Source organism: Lepisosteus oculatus, chromosome 10 (assembly GCF_040954835.1).
Source record: "Lepisosteus oculatus isolate fLepOcu1 chromosome 10, fLepOcu1.hap2, whole genome shotgun sequence".
NCBI lineage: Eukaryota > Metazoa > Chordata > Actinopteri > Semionotiformes > Lepisosteidae > Lepisosteus > Lepisosteus oculatus.
The window spans coordinates 37,928,316-37,945,880 of NC_090705.1; the positions used below are offsets into that span (position 1 = coordinate 37,928,316).

The following is a 17,565-nucleotide window of genomic DNA, read 5'->3' on the forward strand; positions in this document are numbered from 1 at the left end:
CACACAAATGATGACAGCTTGTTCAAGTAAGTTCATAAGCACTGATGTGTTTGTGTCATCGCTCAGATTGAAAGCATACTACTCATCCCTCATGTCAGTTTCCATGGAAATTTACCCCAAGTGTTTCTTCCAGCCTTTTAACCAGAAATTCACCCGCAGCTTAAAGCCCAAACAATATTTACTCCTAAACAATTCAGAAAATGTCCATGTGTGTATTTCTTTTATTCAACTTCATATCATAGTATCTTACAGTGCTAACACCTTTCTCAAATGTTTCTAGCTCATAAAACACAGCCAGACTCATAAACATAAATAATCTGATGCTTTTAGACAAAAAAATAACTTAAACTGAATGGTTTCCCCCTATGACTTCTATTAGAAAAGGATCGTTGCCAATACGTGAACCTGATTTAACTTTTAGATTAAGTCCAACCTCTTTTCCTGTCACCGGCAGCATAAACTGAATCATGATTAAACCACAAGATTGATAGGACAGAATGGACAATGGGCCCATCTCTCTTTTGAGGACCGAAGCTGTGGAACTGCTGTAAGCAGTTACTTGTCAGACAGTGGAAAAAAAAAGAAAATGCCAGAAACAGAACTGAAAGAAAAAAAAATACTCAAGAGACTTACTTCATATAGTTATAAGCTCCGTTTTCAAATCTAACAAAACATTTTTAACCAGACTATAGGGCTCTCAGACCCCATGCATATTGAATGTTCATAAAAAAACGTTTCAAAAAGGAATTCAATTTTGCCCAAAGATCAGGACAGCTGATTTCAAATGAACCCTTCAGGGGCCCAGTTCAATATGGGGGAGCAGCTAAACAGGGAGTTATTGTTAAAACGCTGCAGTAATGTCGTGTTTGCTTTGGTTTCTAGGGTAACAACGAACTGCAAAGAGATAACTTAAACAGATGTGGACTGAGAAAAAGCCACTGATAAATCTACTTTCCCTGAATGTTTTGGTATCTTACCCCTGCAAAAGCCGCAATGTCTGCGCTAATAAGTAATGAAACTTTAATCTGTCCTGGTTTTTGACAGTAATTATGGCCATGTAAAAATTTGATAAAAAGAACACTTTTTACATCTTAAAGATTCAATGAAAAGGAAGGAAAATAATTTTTTAACGTCATTAAAACCGAACTAACGTCATCTTTCAATGCAACGTTTTTTGTTTTGGCAACTAACACAAAAACAGAAAATAAATTGACAGGCAAAAGGGCACTCACGCCTTATACCCACCTTGTTCTCATGTTCAAAAGCTATTTGTTTTCCTTTGACGGACATTAGAGGGAATTCATCTGAATTTTAAACTGACCACTAAAACCTTGAGATGCAGCACAGAGTCAAGAGAACAAAGGGACAGAAATTATATTCTTTTAAGTTTTGAAAAGGAAAGGGGGGGGGAGGTTGGTTACACTTTGATCCAGAAAACTATTTGACAGGTCTGAATTAAGAGAGACACATTAAAAAGATAATATTCCCTTTATAGTCAAATGATACAGAAATTTTTTAGAAAATTAAATGAACCTCACAGTTCCTAATCTCACTGGATCATGGGCAATCAAAAAAAACATTAATTGAGTAAACTACACCCCCCAAAAAAACACACATACCACTATTACTTGAATTTACTGAGTGTTGTCACAAGTGATATACTCTTAGGTTCAAGGTGTTAGGCTTGCTAGCATTTGACATGGCAGGCAGTCTGTCACCTTTCCTTCCGTGTCAATTACCATGGAAACATGTTCCAATATGATATCTGCATCACCTGCGAGCCATATCATTCCACACCTGTTACAGGAGGTGCAAAATATTTAAGGAATGCCCTGAGTTTGCTCAGAACTCTCGTATAGAGCCAGGGTCTCGTCACCTAGTTCCCATCTTGCCCTGTGTGGTACCTTACACTCATATAGTGCTTTTCTGGATGCTCCACTCAAAGTGCTTTAGAGGAGATGGGGAACCACCCCTCCACCACCACCAGTGGTAATGCGACGGCAGGCAGAGTGCAGCAGTACGCTCCCCACACACCAGCTCTCCGTAGGGAGGGGAACAGAGTGATGAAGCCGGTTCAGAGATTTGGGGGGCATGATTGGTAAAGGCCGGGGGGAAACTTGGCCGGAACTCCGGGGTAACATTCCTACTCTTTTCGAGAAACACCCTGGGATTTTTAAATGACCACAGAGTCAAGACCTCAATTTTAAGTCTCATCCGAAGGATGGCACCTTTTTTACAGTTTAGTGTCCCCTTCACTGTACTGGGGTGTTAGGACCCACACAGACCGCAGGGTGAGCACCGCCTACTGGACCCACTAACACCACTTCTACCAGCAACGTTACTTTTTCCCAGGAGGTCTCCCATCCAGGTACTGACCAGACTCACACCAGCTGACCTTCAGTGGGGCTGCCTGTTGTGAGTTGCAAGGTGATATGGCTGCTGACTACTAGTCTAGAGTTCTTTCATTCTCAAGATCCCTAGTTCTCTACTAAGCTCCTGTTTTGGACCCTTGACCCAAAACAACTTTGTCTCAACTTCCTTTGGAGCACCCTTGGTGCTCTATATTGTTTGGCCCAGCTTTGAACACTGCTACATTCCCGGCCCATACCCCTGGACTATGTTTTGCCTGTTCCACATGCCCTGTTTTCCTGGTTCTTTGAGAAGTCTTGCTCAAAGTGTGGGTTCACCGTATGGAAAGAAACTGCTGCTTACTCCCCTGTGATTCATGGGACATGACATGAGGTTTACACTTTTTAATGTTTACAATCATTGCGGATTTGTATCTCCATCTTACAGGAAAACAAAGGCGTTGTAGTATTTGGGCACGGGTTTGGGCACATTTTGAACAAACTAAGAAGAAATTCCTACATACTGTAGTAACCGAATTTCTATAATCTGGTGTGATTTGTACCTAAATATAACAACCGCTGACTATGACTGAGCTTTGGAAAAAAAACAGAGCTTTTAATGGGATTATGAAAAACAGAAAATCATGCTTTGTTGTTATTCAGCTCCTTTTAGAGTTCATGTTGTTTCCAAACTGACACGAGCTTAGATTGGACCTTGCTTATTAACTGATTGTTACCAGGCAGTGTGACAAATATCATTGTTTAAACTAATTTTAACAAAATCCTCTGTGTTTTAGATTGCATGTGAACCCATTACAAACAAAGCCTATTGAAATCATTATAGTACTGTAGTACCTGGATACATACATTTATAATGGAATCTGGTGACTGGGCTGTACTGTGTCCAAAACAGGTGAGGATGGTGCTCTGTGGGCAGAACAGGAGGGAGTCTTACAAATTCTTGGATTTCATTGCCGTCGAACAGTTTCTTAATCTACAGTATTTACTCACAGTGTTTCAGTTTAAGTTAAAATTATAATAAAAATGGCATTTTCTCGTCAAAGTCATACAGTGCTTTCCACAAATTAAGCTTCGCCATTTTTCACTGGGACATCACGTCTTTACTTTATTCACTTGAGAGCTTGGTAGTCATGACTGTGAAGACTCTGAGCTCAGGGTGAGCCCTAGATACCACTGGTTCAAGGCCTACTTAAGTCATTAGCAGTCTGTGGCTGGGATTATACAAGAGCTGATGCACAACTAGAAAAGTGCTGCCAGTGGATGGGCATTAGTTGGCCTGTGCTTTCCAGATTTACTACACAATCAGTGCACAGTGTGGGGCACTGTGGATGTCACTGTGCGTCAAATGATGAATGGCTCCAGCAGGCATGCATGTCAGAAGACTGCATTCAGAGATCCTCATTCTCAGTCTCAGGGGTGATAACCAACTGCAATTCCAAATTGTGTGGGTAGAAAAAACACTGGCTCCAAACGGAAAAAAATAAAATAAGAAGAAACATCTAAGACAATTTATTTAATTAGAATTAAAGAGATGGTAATTAATTACACTGGAGAATCGACTGCAGTCGTTACCATGTCATCAATACATATATTTTTGGAATTGTACAAATTGCTTCTTAAGCTGTGGTGATTAAGTAATCAAATTGGATGCATTCCAACATTATTACCATTTCTTCCTTATATAGTATGATTTCAAACACCAGGTCTGTCTTCGTCTAGATTACAGTCAAAACCAGCAAAAACAATTCCAACAGCTGTAATGTAAAGAGCTCTTGTATAGTAAATAATGATATTTGGCATGCAGAGATGAAACAGCTGTGATGGAACACCAAGAACAAAACTGAGCACCCTCGTACGCATCTGCATCTGTGGGAAGATGGGACAACTCCACTGTTTAGGGTGATCATTCTTAAAACTGCAGAGCTCTAAATAACTACAAAGTCTTTTAGCTGATGAAAAGTGTTGTGGAGATGTGAGAGAAGGAATGCTTTTCCTACAAAAAAAAACAGAAGTTCAAATGAGGCTGAGCGTTAGCACACTGATACTTTTACCAAGTGTTTCCGAAATGTCACTGCAGCTATTCTTGAAGCTCCTTGTAAATTAACAGAAGCATAACAGCTTTGTAAGTCTTTTCTGGACTCCTGCTGCCTTTTGTGTAAAAACTGCACCCACTCAGTCTGTTCTGAAACAGTCCTATTAATTTCCTCTAATGTCTCCCAGTCCTGGGCTCAAAAACGAAGAGATGACTTGGAGTTAACTTTAGACAGTTTAAAATAGAGCAGTTTCCCAGTCTGCCAAGACTAGGCTATGAATGGGGTGGAGGGGCACTAATGATTAAACAGCAGCCATGAAAACATACACTAATCTACATTTGTCTGTGTATTTCATCAGCAGGGAATTCATTAATAACTTGCCCCCCCCCCCTTTCCTTTGTTTTTAAGTGCTTTTTCTTTTCTTCTCCATGTGGATAAAAAGATATTTTTTCATGCGCATCTCTCTTCCAGGTTTCAAGTGGTAGTTGTTATTCAGCTCACATTTGCCACTATGACCCTCGCCCCACATGGAAGGGAGATGGACCATGCACACTTGGCTCCAAAACACAGACTGCCAACCCGTGTGCCTTTTCTTTCCTCCCTTTTTACGGTTTCCCACAGATGCCTATAGCACAGCCAGCATCAACGTGTGAGAGCGGTACCACTCTTTCAACCGCAATTCAAATTCACAGGCGCCCTGCAAGCCAGAGAACACCATGCTCGCCTCAAGTCTACTGTAGCGCAACAGCAGGGGCTTGTCAAGAACCCCAACCGGCAACGTCTGGTCAGGGGCTCGTGGTTAAATCCCAAAAAGATCCTTCAGAAGGTGAGATACCTTGAATCCACCCTTAATATTAATGTTCTGAAGTATGTACTATATAAATACAGGCCTTCCATTTGGAAAATTGAAACAGGCCCCGCTTTGCCAAATATTTTTCTTAAACTGGAGGACACATGGCACGTTTGCTTTTATTTTTTCAAGTAATCACGTAGATCTTATGTGTAAATTGTTAATTGCCAATCCCAGCCATTGGAAATAACAGGTAAGACACCACTACCTTCATGATAATCCACTTTCAGCTTACTTACCAAAAGCCTAAGCTGTTCTTGGTGCTCAAACAGGGGCTAGTCTGTAATTTGGTGAAAGTTCCGAATATTTTGGTGAGAGTATATTGGTGACACAAGGTGTAAGTTTTTTGGGTGAAGTTTGGAAGACCCATTCTACACAAACCTTTTGCAACAGTTTTTCACTGGAACAGAAAGGAAGTAACTCTGCTCACTTGGAGAAATGTCTTATCTCAAATATATGTATGCAATAATGCCCTTGCTTTATTTGTTACTCCAGTTAATCAAAGACCATTTTTATCCATTAAGGATGAAACCGGATAAATGAAAGAGTATCGGACAGCGTACAGTGAGGAAGAAAGCCAGTGAAACGCCCCTGTCAGAACTTACCTGCTCGACAAGTTGAGAAGTTCGTGCTTGTCAGACAGAGTTGACTTCTCCTCCAGCTCCCACATGAGGACATTGATGAGATGAGAATTCTTGATGACAATCGGCACTTCTTCAAACATACACTCAAACCCAACATTAGCTTTCTTTAGCCTGTGAGGGGGAAGGAAAGAAAAAGCAGTGGACTCGTTTCACATTCCTAGCAAGTAACTTGGCTTAATCCTTGACCTTAAAGAAAAGCAGGACGGAATTTTCTCACTGAAAGATTTGATATTATGTCTCTATCAAGGTAAGACAAAGCCCCTACCTATGATTTGACTCTGACTAATGTTTAGGCCTTTATTTTTATGGATTTGACCACAAGAAGTCAAGTAAATTAAAATATTTCAACACTGTTGAGGTTTAAGGACTTCCAAGAAAAACATTTTCTCCTTATAACTGGGTAAAAACATAATGCTGAATGCAGCTGTTGGGTTATATTTTTTGCACTGTCCTTTACATTTATTGTGTGAGGGAGTTTAAGAATAGGGATAGATGCCATGTTTTGTAAAAAAAAATGTTTAACTTCAGGCTGGTGAGCAGTAAGTAGAATACATTGTGAAACATCGGCCCATCTGCGCTCGTTTAATTCCCAACTCTAGTTAAAAACCGCTGTCGGGGGGGAGGACTATGCATTTCTCAAACCGTTCCATTATTAAACATCTAAATGCCACAGCAACGCAACGTAAAACTTTTAAAAAACCCAACAAAAGAAGAACACGATCTTACCTGTAGCCTACAATGACCTTTGGCCACAAACAAAAGAACAAAGGATAAAAAAAACAATGAAAAAGAAAAAAAAACTTTTCAATGAATTCATTTTGATTAGTTTTTTGGGACATGTCCCCTTGTGCTTGAGTGGTAAAGCAGAGCTTATTAGAGCTGATCTTATTAAAGCAGTAAGTTACTGCTGCAGTGTCCCTGATGTAACTTCTTGTCATGTATCAGTCAGGAAAAAAAAAGCCTGCTGGGGCCCAGAGATTTATACTGGAATGCATGGAAAGGTGATTGGTGGAATGATCATCTTCAGTGCTAAATTTCATTGGACTGTATCTCACAAGGTTATTGCTGCTCTCCTATAATAACTCAGGATAACCTGAAGGCTTTCCCAAACGAACTATTCTTCAACTACTGGCATCTGTCTATGGGTTGCCTGTGTAAATGTGCAGGTGGGTTCAAATGCATTACTTCACAGCTCTGTGTGATCACTGAGTTTTCTGTGAGGGTCACGGCTAGTCAAGGCATGAACCTGCCTTGTGCAGAGCCGATGTAACAGCATATATGGGTTTTATAAATGTTGGAGGCGTGATAGTCAGTTTACCTCTAGAGTAAATTGTAGATTTGTAGATGACAATCAAAGTCAAACAACCGCAATGTGAAATGTTGCAAAGATTGTGCCTGTAGTGTCTAAACAATGTTTCGATCAGTGGTGGATGGCTTAGTTGGAAGGGTGCTTCCTTCTCAAAACACCATTTTCTCACATTGGCTGGTGCTGGATGGAAGACTAGCAAAAATGGCAGGCAATCAAGTTTGCCAAACACGCAAATAATAACTAAGGGCTTTAGAAAACAACCCAGTGGGTGATTTTTAATTGTATCTCAGAAATAGAGCAATGGTGTGTTTCTCTGCTACAGACAGTATACAGATAACAGTAAGACAGATATAAGCACTGTACTGCATTGGAAAGGGGTGTGAGAACTAACAGTAAAAAAAAAAGTTGGAAATCTGTAACACCTTGCAAAATCAGCATGCAAGTAAAACTATTTTGTTGGGAACATGTACCAGTGCCAATTGCTAGGTCAGGAATTGGTTCTAAATGGCCATGAACTATGTGAAGTTAATAAGACATTTACGGTAATACTTGCTCTTATAGCCAGCTTTGTGGTTTCAATAAATGTGCCACTGTGTGAACTAAACTGGCTCCTACTGTTTCCACAGGAACGGCATGCAGATGCACCGTGTTTTTTGGATCGGCCTGTGCTATAGACAGCAAAACGATTCCCAAATGAGCTGTGCAGAAGAACCACACCTGTGGAGTGTGTATTTAACTGTGCCATCTGAACACAATAAGTGCTGATGCCAGATTCCCTTGTAATAATACAGTAAATATATACAATATATTAAAGTATTCAGCATGTCAGAAAAGGGGGGGCTTTAAGAACACAAAAAAACTTATAATCTATATTAAATTTCCAAAGAAAAGTACTATAGTATAAAAGATCGTCTCTGCCCTTGATGTAAGGTTCAATCAGCAATAAAAGGGATTTAAGTGTGAAGGCTCCACTTCTCATCTTTCTTTGATTAAATACACCAGCTTTTAATATTTCAGAATTACAGAACCTTTTTCTGTGGCTCAGTTTAACACTTGAAAAAAATGACTAAAGAAATACTGGTTCACATGGATGATTAATCAAATGCAGGCAAATGACAGCATCCAGCATCCACAGTTCTAACTAAATACTGGTGGTGTATTTTAGGGGTGTCAAATATGTTGTTAATTTTTATATCACACTTTCATGGCAGGGTTATAAGAGTGTTGTTTCTCTGGCTTACTGTGTTTTGTCATCTACAAGGTTGAGCCAATAATCTGTGTTCCCTTATACACATAAGAGGTAGCAGCATATCAATGAGATCAAAAGCCAAGAATGGTTTTATAACTGCAGGGCAAATGTCTGTCACCACTTCAAAAAAAGGACTGCTGGAGCAAGTATTACCTTTTCAGAGGCCAAGCCATCTGTGTTTTAATCAATTTCACAACAGCTCATTTTCATACTTGGCTTTAGAGCCTTTAATTGGCTGATTACAGCAATTAGCAAGTAATTACGTAGGTTTTATACAGTCTTTCAAAGTAAGCATATCTGTGTCATACTCATAGCACCACTTGAGATAACACCATCGCATAGAGCACAGCATTGAAACTACAAAGGTTTTAGAAATTAATTGGAAAGAAAAGAAAGAAAAGAAAATCCTTCAGGAGGGTTATGTGGCGTTGTCAAACTGGAAGTATATTTTGTGCAACTTTTTTTTGCAATAATAAAATCTCATATTGGAGATGTCTTTGTATGCTTTCTCCATAGCTGGCATGACTGTTCCTGAACTGAATGTTCACATAATACTCTTTCCTCTAGATGTACGTGTGTACATATATATAAAACATTTGACTGTGTGCACAATGGTTAAATGACTGAATCCCTCCACCTATACTGATCCTTTCTGAAAACGGATCATGCGCTAGACCAGGTGTCTGCAACCCAGGTCCTGCATGTTTTATAGGTCCCTTTACAAAGTTAATGAGCAGAGATCTGGAAACCATGTTAACTGCTCCAAGTTAGGCAACTGATTGATCCAATTAAATCATACACAGCTGGCCTGGAATGAAAACCAGGAGGGCTTGATAATACTCAGAAGCAGAATTGCAGAACCCTGATTCTAGAAACACAGGGCATAATTTGACCACTATACTAACCTCTGTGATACAAATAATAGTGTTCCTTAGCACTAAAAATTAGTATGAAATATTAAAACAGTAGTTTAATAATTGTCTACGTATTTAATTTTTAGACTGTGTACTTTGCCTGGTTACGTACAAGCAGTATGCCAGTACAACAAGGTTGTCTCTTGAAGGAAGAAAGAGACTCAGGTTCTACAATTTGTCTGAGGTAGACATTGGGTAACTGCAGCATGAGGTTTACCTTGACAGCAATGTCATAAATTGTAAACCCTGAGTAATCAGAGATAAGCTTAATTGATTATGTATACACTTGTAGCTCTATTCTGTTTTTTTTTCACTTTTAATCACTTGGAAAAAAAAACACCAGTATACCTATTTTAGCAAAGCCCAATAACTGGCCCCAGGACTGAAGCTTAAAAACTACTCCCATTAATAATGCTCAATGCTGCTGGCTTGCCAGGTAAAAATGAAATGTATTGAGTGTTTCTGAAAGTCAGTAGAAAGGGTATCATCACCTATATTCAAGATTTAGACACAGAGTTATTAATCATGTGCAAACACATTTTGTGACGCATCATTTTATGCATTACAGTGAGGTCAGTCATAGTTGATTTTCAAGCATCGTCATATTAATTATCTATTATATTATGATCTAAAATAGATAATTATCTAACAGGAGGTCACGTTTAGAAAAGTGGTCTTTCAGCATTGCTGTCAAAAACATTTTTTGGAACAATTTAGTAAAGCACCAAAACACATATTGAAAGGTTGTAGTCCTCTGTTCTTTGACCATCATAATTACACTATAATATAAACTAATCATGTCTTTTTCTCCAAGGCCTGTCTCCACTACATACATTGATTTTATCAATAACTGATCAAATTAATTCCCAGGGACATTGTTCCATACATACCCTTCAGGAGAGAAGTCCTTCTCCTTGCAAATTTCCATTAATTTGGGAGTGAGTCTGTACGCCTTCAGGGACAGGGAGCCCTGGGCCGTCTTGATGGGATCTGTGTGTTGACAAAGATGGAAGATGTGAGATAGTTCTGGCAATAACGATTCTAAGGGAGAAAGCGTCATCTCAGTGGTGATAAAGCCATCACCTCGCATGGTATGGGTCCCTTGTTGATCATTGCTAAGTGTCACACTGTCGTGCCATTATCTTCTTGGATAGGCCCATTTAACAGAGTGGTACATTTTCTCTATTGGGAGGTAAATCTGGCAGGAGACACACTGCCTTAGTTGAATTGCACAGCCTGTTAGCACACATGGTACCAGCCTATGGAAAAGTAATCTGCAATCAATGCTTAGCAGTGGGGAAAAAAAGCTTATTAGCGCTACTCTGTGATAAAAATAAATGAATCTCAGAACCTTACCAGGAGTCTAAAAGATACAGCTTTTGCTTTACTACATAAAATAAATAAGACTTGTAATGCATTATTAAAATCAGGTAAACTATAGGATTTTCATTACTTTTGATTCAAGGTTTTAATTTTACTTTAACTCAGGCTGGAGAGTGAATGTCTTGCTGGCAAAGCAGTGTCAGTCTGGGGAGGCCAAAATTAGACTTAACAGTCATATGAACAGCATGCTGGCAGAAATGTGGTGGTCCTAACACAAGGATAGCCAAGAACGCTGTTGAGCCTCCATTCTGGCAGAGCGCAGTTATTTTTTTTAAATGAGGGATGAAAACACATGAACAAATCAAAATATAAAACTCCCTGAAGTTTTGGAGTCGGGAACCCCGGTTCTAAATGTTTGCCATGAATGAACAAAGAGAATGGAAGGAAACAACGAAGGCAGACGGAAGTCAAAAAGTGACACGACCCACATAAAATATAGGAAAGTTTCAACACGACTGCCGCACAATGAAAAAAATGTATTAACTCCAATCCTTCTGAATGTTTCACAAAGCAAACAAAGGAAAAGGTCAGGGTGGGACTTAAAAACTTGGTATATGTGGTGCCAGAGTGAAGGATTCTCAGAGGCAGTGACGGACTGACCAACCAACCGAGAGCCGCAAAAACTATGAGGTGATCAGTGTGAGCGCTGTTTGTTTGGTCAAATGGTGCCACCTGTGGTCATCAAAGAGCCTACAGGCATGAGCAGCATCTGAAAAAGCTGATGGAGTTCAACTCCGTTCTTAGAATAAAAAGAAATGGCTGGCATGATATTACTCAGTCTTGGGGAAACCATGTTCCTTCAGTTTCTTTATGCTGGCACACGGAGCAGCAGGGACATTGGTTGAATAACTGTACTTTTTAAATTGAAGTGTAAATGGGGAAAGGGATCAGCAGATTAAAGTTTAAGGAATACACAAAGCTCCTCGGCACACAGCATCAAAACCACAACTGAATCCGCTTTTCACTAAAAATTGCAGACCTTTCTTCTCCAAAGTAATTTCTGAGAAATACTGTGTGACACAGTGCTTTTAAAGAACGAGATTAACTTATCTCATATGCAACACAACAGCAAAACTAAACAGAAAACAAATAGCCCACACAAGTGAATCACTCTAAAATTCCAATTTTCTGAAATGACCCCCAAGCTTCACAGTTTTAAAGCTGAAAGTCCTCTTTGACAGATACAGAAAATGCTGGCATTCCTTTAACAAGGGTGTCTTGTGAAGAAAAAGCACCATTTGACCTCAGACAGATTGTTAAGGTCCTCTATCTCAACTAAACTCTGCCATAATGCTGGTATTTATGGTCCTGCAGTAAGGCTAACAGTGCTGTAAAAAGTAACTTCCCCATGATGTATACAGCAAAAGATCGTTTTAAAGGGGGGAAATACACAGCCACCTCTCAACTGACAATATAGCAACCTACCACAGAACATTTTCTTTTTGGAGAAATTATGTGGGACTTCTAAAACATTTCCCTCTTTAATATCCGGTGCAGTTTCTGCCAGTTTAAACAGTCTTTCCTTAACTGCCATGACTACTAGCACTGCAAATCACAGGTGCTTTGTCTATTACTGTGGCTGTATACAATACAGAATTATTTCCTACAAGGGTTTTCTTGTAAGAGAACATAGGTGTCACCAAAGTAAGATTAGATCCAATGACTTTTTCTCCACCCCATTCTTAAAGACTGTAAAGTTGTTCAAGATTCAACATTTTAATCCATATTTCTCTGGCAAAAGAACCAACTATTTCATTCCTTAACACAGGCAGAAATATTAAGTCAATTACTTTCAGAGCTTATCTTGCCGACCATAAAAGTCCAGGCAACTTCTTATGACAGCAGTGTAGCAAGACTACAGAATGTAACTCAAGGGGAAATATTGCAGCCAACATGAACTGCAGATATATAAGCACAAGTATGCAAGAGCCAACATGCTGTTTAACCTAATCAAATAATTTCTCATTCCAGGCCTTTTGGTCGATACCTTGAGCTTACAATTTGTCTTATAAAACTTTTAAATCACATCCTTGTTTATGGCTTGTTTGTGTTAGACATGATATAAATGCTAATGCAGCTCCTGATAACCAAAGTCTTATAGAACATGCAGAGAGAAGTATCAAGGTTGTTGAAAAATGCATCTAGGAGTTTTCACAAATGAAGGTTTTTTTAAGTAGCTGTTTTCTGAAGAGACTTGTACTCATTCATTCAGTTGTCAGTAACCATGCATTTTCTAGCTATAAGGCTTTACTAATTTTTTTATTAAAGCGTGCTACCAGAACATATTCCTAAAACATATTGGTTTTAAAATGTGATCTTGTAATTTTAAATAATATACTAGAAATCTCAACTTATGCATTGAGGGTTTAATGTTTAAGCAGCATATTTCAACAGATAAAGAAAACTATCCTATATATACACACTTCTATTCAAAACAGACCTGAAAAGGAGGTCACTATCACACAGCAGTACATCCACACACATTGAAACATACCTTCTGCTTTTTAGACTGAATAACTTTTGTTCATATAGGCTCCAAGGGAGTTACTAGTAATTCAGAACTGTGACAAAAAGTTTTGACATCCATTTGGGCTCATTATCAAATCAAAACAGGCAGGTGTTCCCTTATGCAATGGCTGGGCGTGATTGTGGGTGGCAGGTTGTGCCTGCCCTCCAAATAATAGAATGGAACATCCTATTTTCATCATCTCAGAAATGACAAACTATTTAATTGGCATTTTCTGCAAGGGAATGGCGTTAGGACTCCTCACATCCATAGGATGGGTAACTGGCATGTCTACCAGCTTGCAGCTACACACTTTAGGTTTTACACAATTTTCCCCATCAGTGAACGTCGTGCAATACGGAAGACAGGGGGCCTCTGAGTACTTGCCAACAAAACGTATTCCAATGTTTGCATTTAGGAACACTCGGTAGGTGGAAAAAAAAAGGAAACAAAAGGATTAGAAAACAACATTAAACCCTGGGACGATGCAAATTCATTTGGCTTTAGTGATGCAAAGTTTTCCAGTCATTGTGAAGTGGGCTTTAACAAGTCATTCTGGAGAGGAACCCAATTGTTAACATGCTGAAACAATTTCAGGGGGCAGTTCTTTGAGATTGATCATATTCATTAAGATCTTTCTTGACAGATACCCGGGGATGTTATATTCACTTCGCAGCTGGGAGCCCTGGAAGATCCTGCCAGATACGACAAGCTGAGGACCGGTTTTATTATTATTTTTCTTTTTGCACAAAAAAAAAAGAGAGAGAGAGGGGTCTGTGCAATAAAACCGCTAAATTACCTACAGCTCTGATGTAGCGCAGAACATCTGGGCTGGGAAACGCACAGGAAACTTACTTAAAGATGCAGTTTGAAAGGGGGGAAGGTGGGGGGAGGCTGCTAAAAACAGTCAAGGTTTTGTTAGCCTCTAGCAGCCCCCCTTCTTTCCTCTAATCACAGACAGTTTATAAATGGAGGTAGTGGCGGTAAAGGGGAGGAGAGGGGGGACGGCTGAAAAAAAAAGGCAGAACGTGTCAGAACTGCTTGGTCACGTACTGAGCCAGACTCCAGCAATCGGTTTTTGTTAGACATCTGGTCTGGGGCCATAAGCCATCAGTGAAAGGAGAGAGGGGAGAGGAAAGGAGGGTGGGGGTGACTGGTTGGAAGGAGGAATAAAAATGAAGCAGCTACTCAGGCATTCCAAAATGTACACATCAGGGCTCTGATAGCAAGAAAAATAAACAGAAAGAAGGAAACCCTGTCTAGACTGAGCCGCTGTTGGGGCTGCTGCAGACACTGGGCTGGTATTTATTTGGTGGGGCTTGCCAAAGCTACCCTTAGAGGTAGGCCTGTCGAAGTCAGTGTAAAAGAAGGAGGGGGAGACCGCGGGAGGGGGGGGAGGGCATATTAATGAAAAAGAAATTGGCGGGCAGAGTTACCGTAAATGAGGACCACAGACTCCTCGATGGCATGCTGGTAGCTGAACTGGGAATCCAAAAGGGCACGGCTTACAAAAGAGCCGTAATAGGTGGACTGGTACCAGCCGACGTGGAGATGGTCGATGTTGACGTGCCGCAGGCTTCGCATCATCTCCATCTGGTACTGAACTGCAGGAAACCAAGCAAAGGAAGAGTTTAGCTTCAGTTGCCAGTCCATTCGGAAACAAACACGCCCTTTCAGTAACGGTGAATCACTGGAAGGAAATAAAAAGCCCTATTTTTATTTACTGTAATATTTGACGTTTAAACCTGCCGGGCATCTACCAAAATTATAAGTGATTTGTGGGGACGGGGACCCATTGACTTCACAATATATTTTCAAAAACAAAACAGGTCTATAGCAATTTTTCTGTTTTTTTTTTCCTTGATTAAAAAAAAAAGATGCCCGAAAAAGCCTTCAAGCAACCTAAAAAGATTTGACAAATTTATTTGTTGTACTCTGACAGCTGTAAATCAGAACCTTCTGCTGCCCACTGGAAACCAAGCTTGAGGCCACACATCTGACAATAGTCACCTACATCTAAACTCAGTTAAGGTCTTGTCACGAGATTCTTTTAGTGTTACAACAACTTGAAAGTGAAAATACATCAATACAGAATATTACATACTTATGGCTCAACTCTTCTGGGGTGTGCTATACAGTTCTGAATGCCACCCAAAAAAACATTTAAAAATACTGAATTACAGTCAAGAAAACATTTTTACACTATACTCCAGAATACTGTACTGAATAATTTAAGAAGTGAGCTTATGTGATCTGCTTTGATCCTTTATTTCATCCCTTGACTTTCAACATGGCTTTGACTTTCATCGCTACCAAATGTGTGTGGTCTCAGGTATTCTCTGTTCCCATTTCAGCCAAGACAGTTGTTTTCTGATGCTCAAAACACTTGAGAAAATGAATCTGGCTGCAGAGGACTCATTTCAGTTTCTTTTTATGCAGGGATTTAGACCTCTGTGTCTAATTTTTCCATCACACTTCTTCAAAATCTTCCAGGAGAATTTTCTAGATTTGCCAAAATAACCCCAGAGAATCAAGAGAAACTAATATTGTTTATATTTTTCTAAGCATGCTATTATTGGTATTTTCATTTCAAAGAGGTCTATAGTATAATAACCACCAAAATGCCACTAAAAAGTCTTAAGGCACAAAAATATTACAAAGACCAAACACATGCCTTGTACCTTGTATTGTCAGAAATTTCCTGGAGCAGATCTGGGTGGTACTCACTCTCACAGTTTACTCTTACACTCAACTCTCTCTATGAGTGAGAGTTCATCTGTCAAATGACTGTTACAATGTATGGTGATTTTTGTCTGCAATTTGGAACCTTGCTGTCTTGCAGATATTTATTTCCATGCCTGTTTGATGAGGAAAATAAGATGCAAAAATTCTTAAATGCAAAACTAAATGCTTAATTCAAAATAATGCTTAAGGCATAATGTAATGATGCAGTAGCACTCACTGCAATATGGCTTTCATTCATTTTGAATTATATTAACAGGAATGACACACTTATTTAAAGGTTCCATTGTTTCCTGAACTGTTTTGAAGAAACACCTTGCCTTGTATATAAAACATAAGAAAAGATGCTAACAATATGGGGTCATTCATCTCACCTTGCTCGTCTAGTAGTTTAGCAGCTAAGGTAAACTAAAATTGTGTCTAGACTCTTATTAAAGCTGCCCAGAGTCTGGGCCTTAAACGCCTGTATGGAAAGCCTGTTCCAGATACTCATAACTCTTTGTTTAAAGAAATGTTTTCTGTTCTCCATCCTAAATGAATTTAAAATAGTCCCTTGGGTTAACCCTATCTGTAGGGTATGTACTTGTGCTAAAAAAACTAGTTGCTCACAATTCATAAATATATAGTAGTCTTCAGTTCAGATAAACAACTTTCAATAAAGGCAAACTGTGGAAAAACAAAGATAAACAAAGCAATGCTGTATATACATGATAAATCAAAACTTTTTTAATAATAAGGTTTGTTAGTGGACTATTTGAAATATTCCTTCAAGCCATTTAAAGTAACATTTTGTAAAAACGCATATCACCTGAAAAAAATACTGGAATAGTTTTTGGTGTAGACAAAAATAATTCCATAATTTAACTTTTAGCATAATAAGCACAGGCCCAATCTTTCTGTCTGTACAGTCAAAATGCAAGAAAATCAGCAGCACTAAAATTACAAAATAATTACCTGAACTGTAATGTGAAAAATTCACAAATACAAAACACTGAGAAAGACAAGAGGTAGTTTAATTTTTGCTTCAGGAATTCCCATTCAAAAAAGATTATCATGAGGGAGAGAAAAGCTGAATAATGACAGACTAGAGACTTTCCACAGCCTGTGTGTCAAAGTTTCCATGCTCCATAGAACTCAGTTAGACTACAGCTTAACTCAGTCAAGTACAATGGGCAAAATTAAAGGATCAACAGCACTATATTCCAAGTGGCTTGACACTGTCAAGAGATGAGCTTCAATGAATGTACACAGATTGTGTTTAAAATGTAGTTACTCCAGACTGAAATTTATGCCTTATTTACACTTGGTATAGAAAAAAAAAACATTGTTTCAGACAGAAAAATTTATACTGATTTCCACATTTCAGTAGGAAGGAGAAAAGCCTTACGTTGGCACATGAGCTTTGCAGGACATCTAGAAACTATTCCATGTAAAAAACTAATTACATAAAAAGAACAAGATTCTGAGTTATTTTGTATACCCTGAGTGAATTTTAACTTACAATTCAGACAAAAAGTTGACAGTTGCTAGAAAGCCAGAACAGACCAAACCCATCTTGTCGTCTGT

The 17,565-nt window shown here is 39.0% G+C and overlaps 1 protein-coding gene across 1 annotated transcript in view; it reads right to left on the bottom strand.

Annotated features, from left to right (window-relative positions):
- Positions 1 to 17,565, bottom strand: part of eif3hb (eukaryotic translation initiation factor 3, subunit H, b) — a 154,420-nt gene that overhangs the window by 20,989 nt on the left and 115,866 nt on the right. Inside the window, exons 3-5 of the mRNA XM_006635569.3 lie at positions 14,694 to 14,861; positions 10,259 to 10,358; positions 5,858 to 6,007 (exon numbers count right to left, since the gene is read on the bottom strand). Of these exons, the coding sequence (XP_006635632.2) occupies positions 5,858 to 6,007; positions 10,259 to 10,358; positions 14,694 to 14,861 (418 nt within the window). The remainder of the gene's footprint in view (positions 1 to 5,857; positions 6,008 to 10,258; positions 10,359 to 14,693; positions 14,862 to 17,565) is intronic.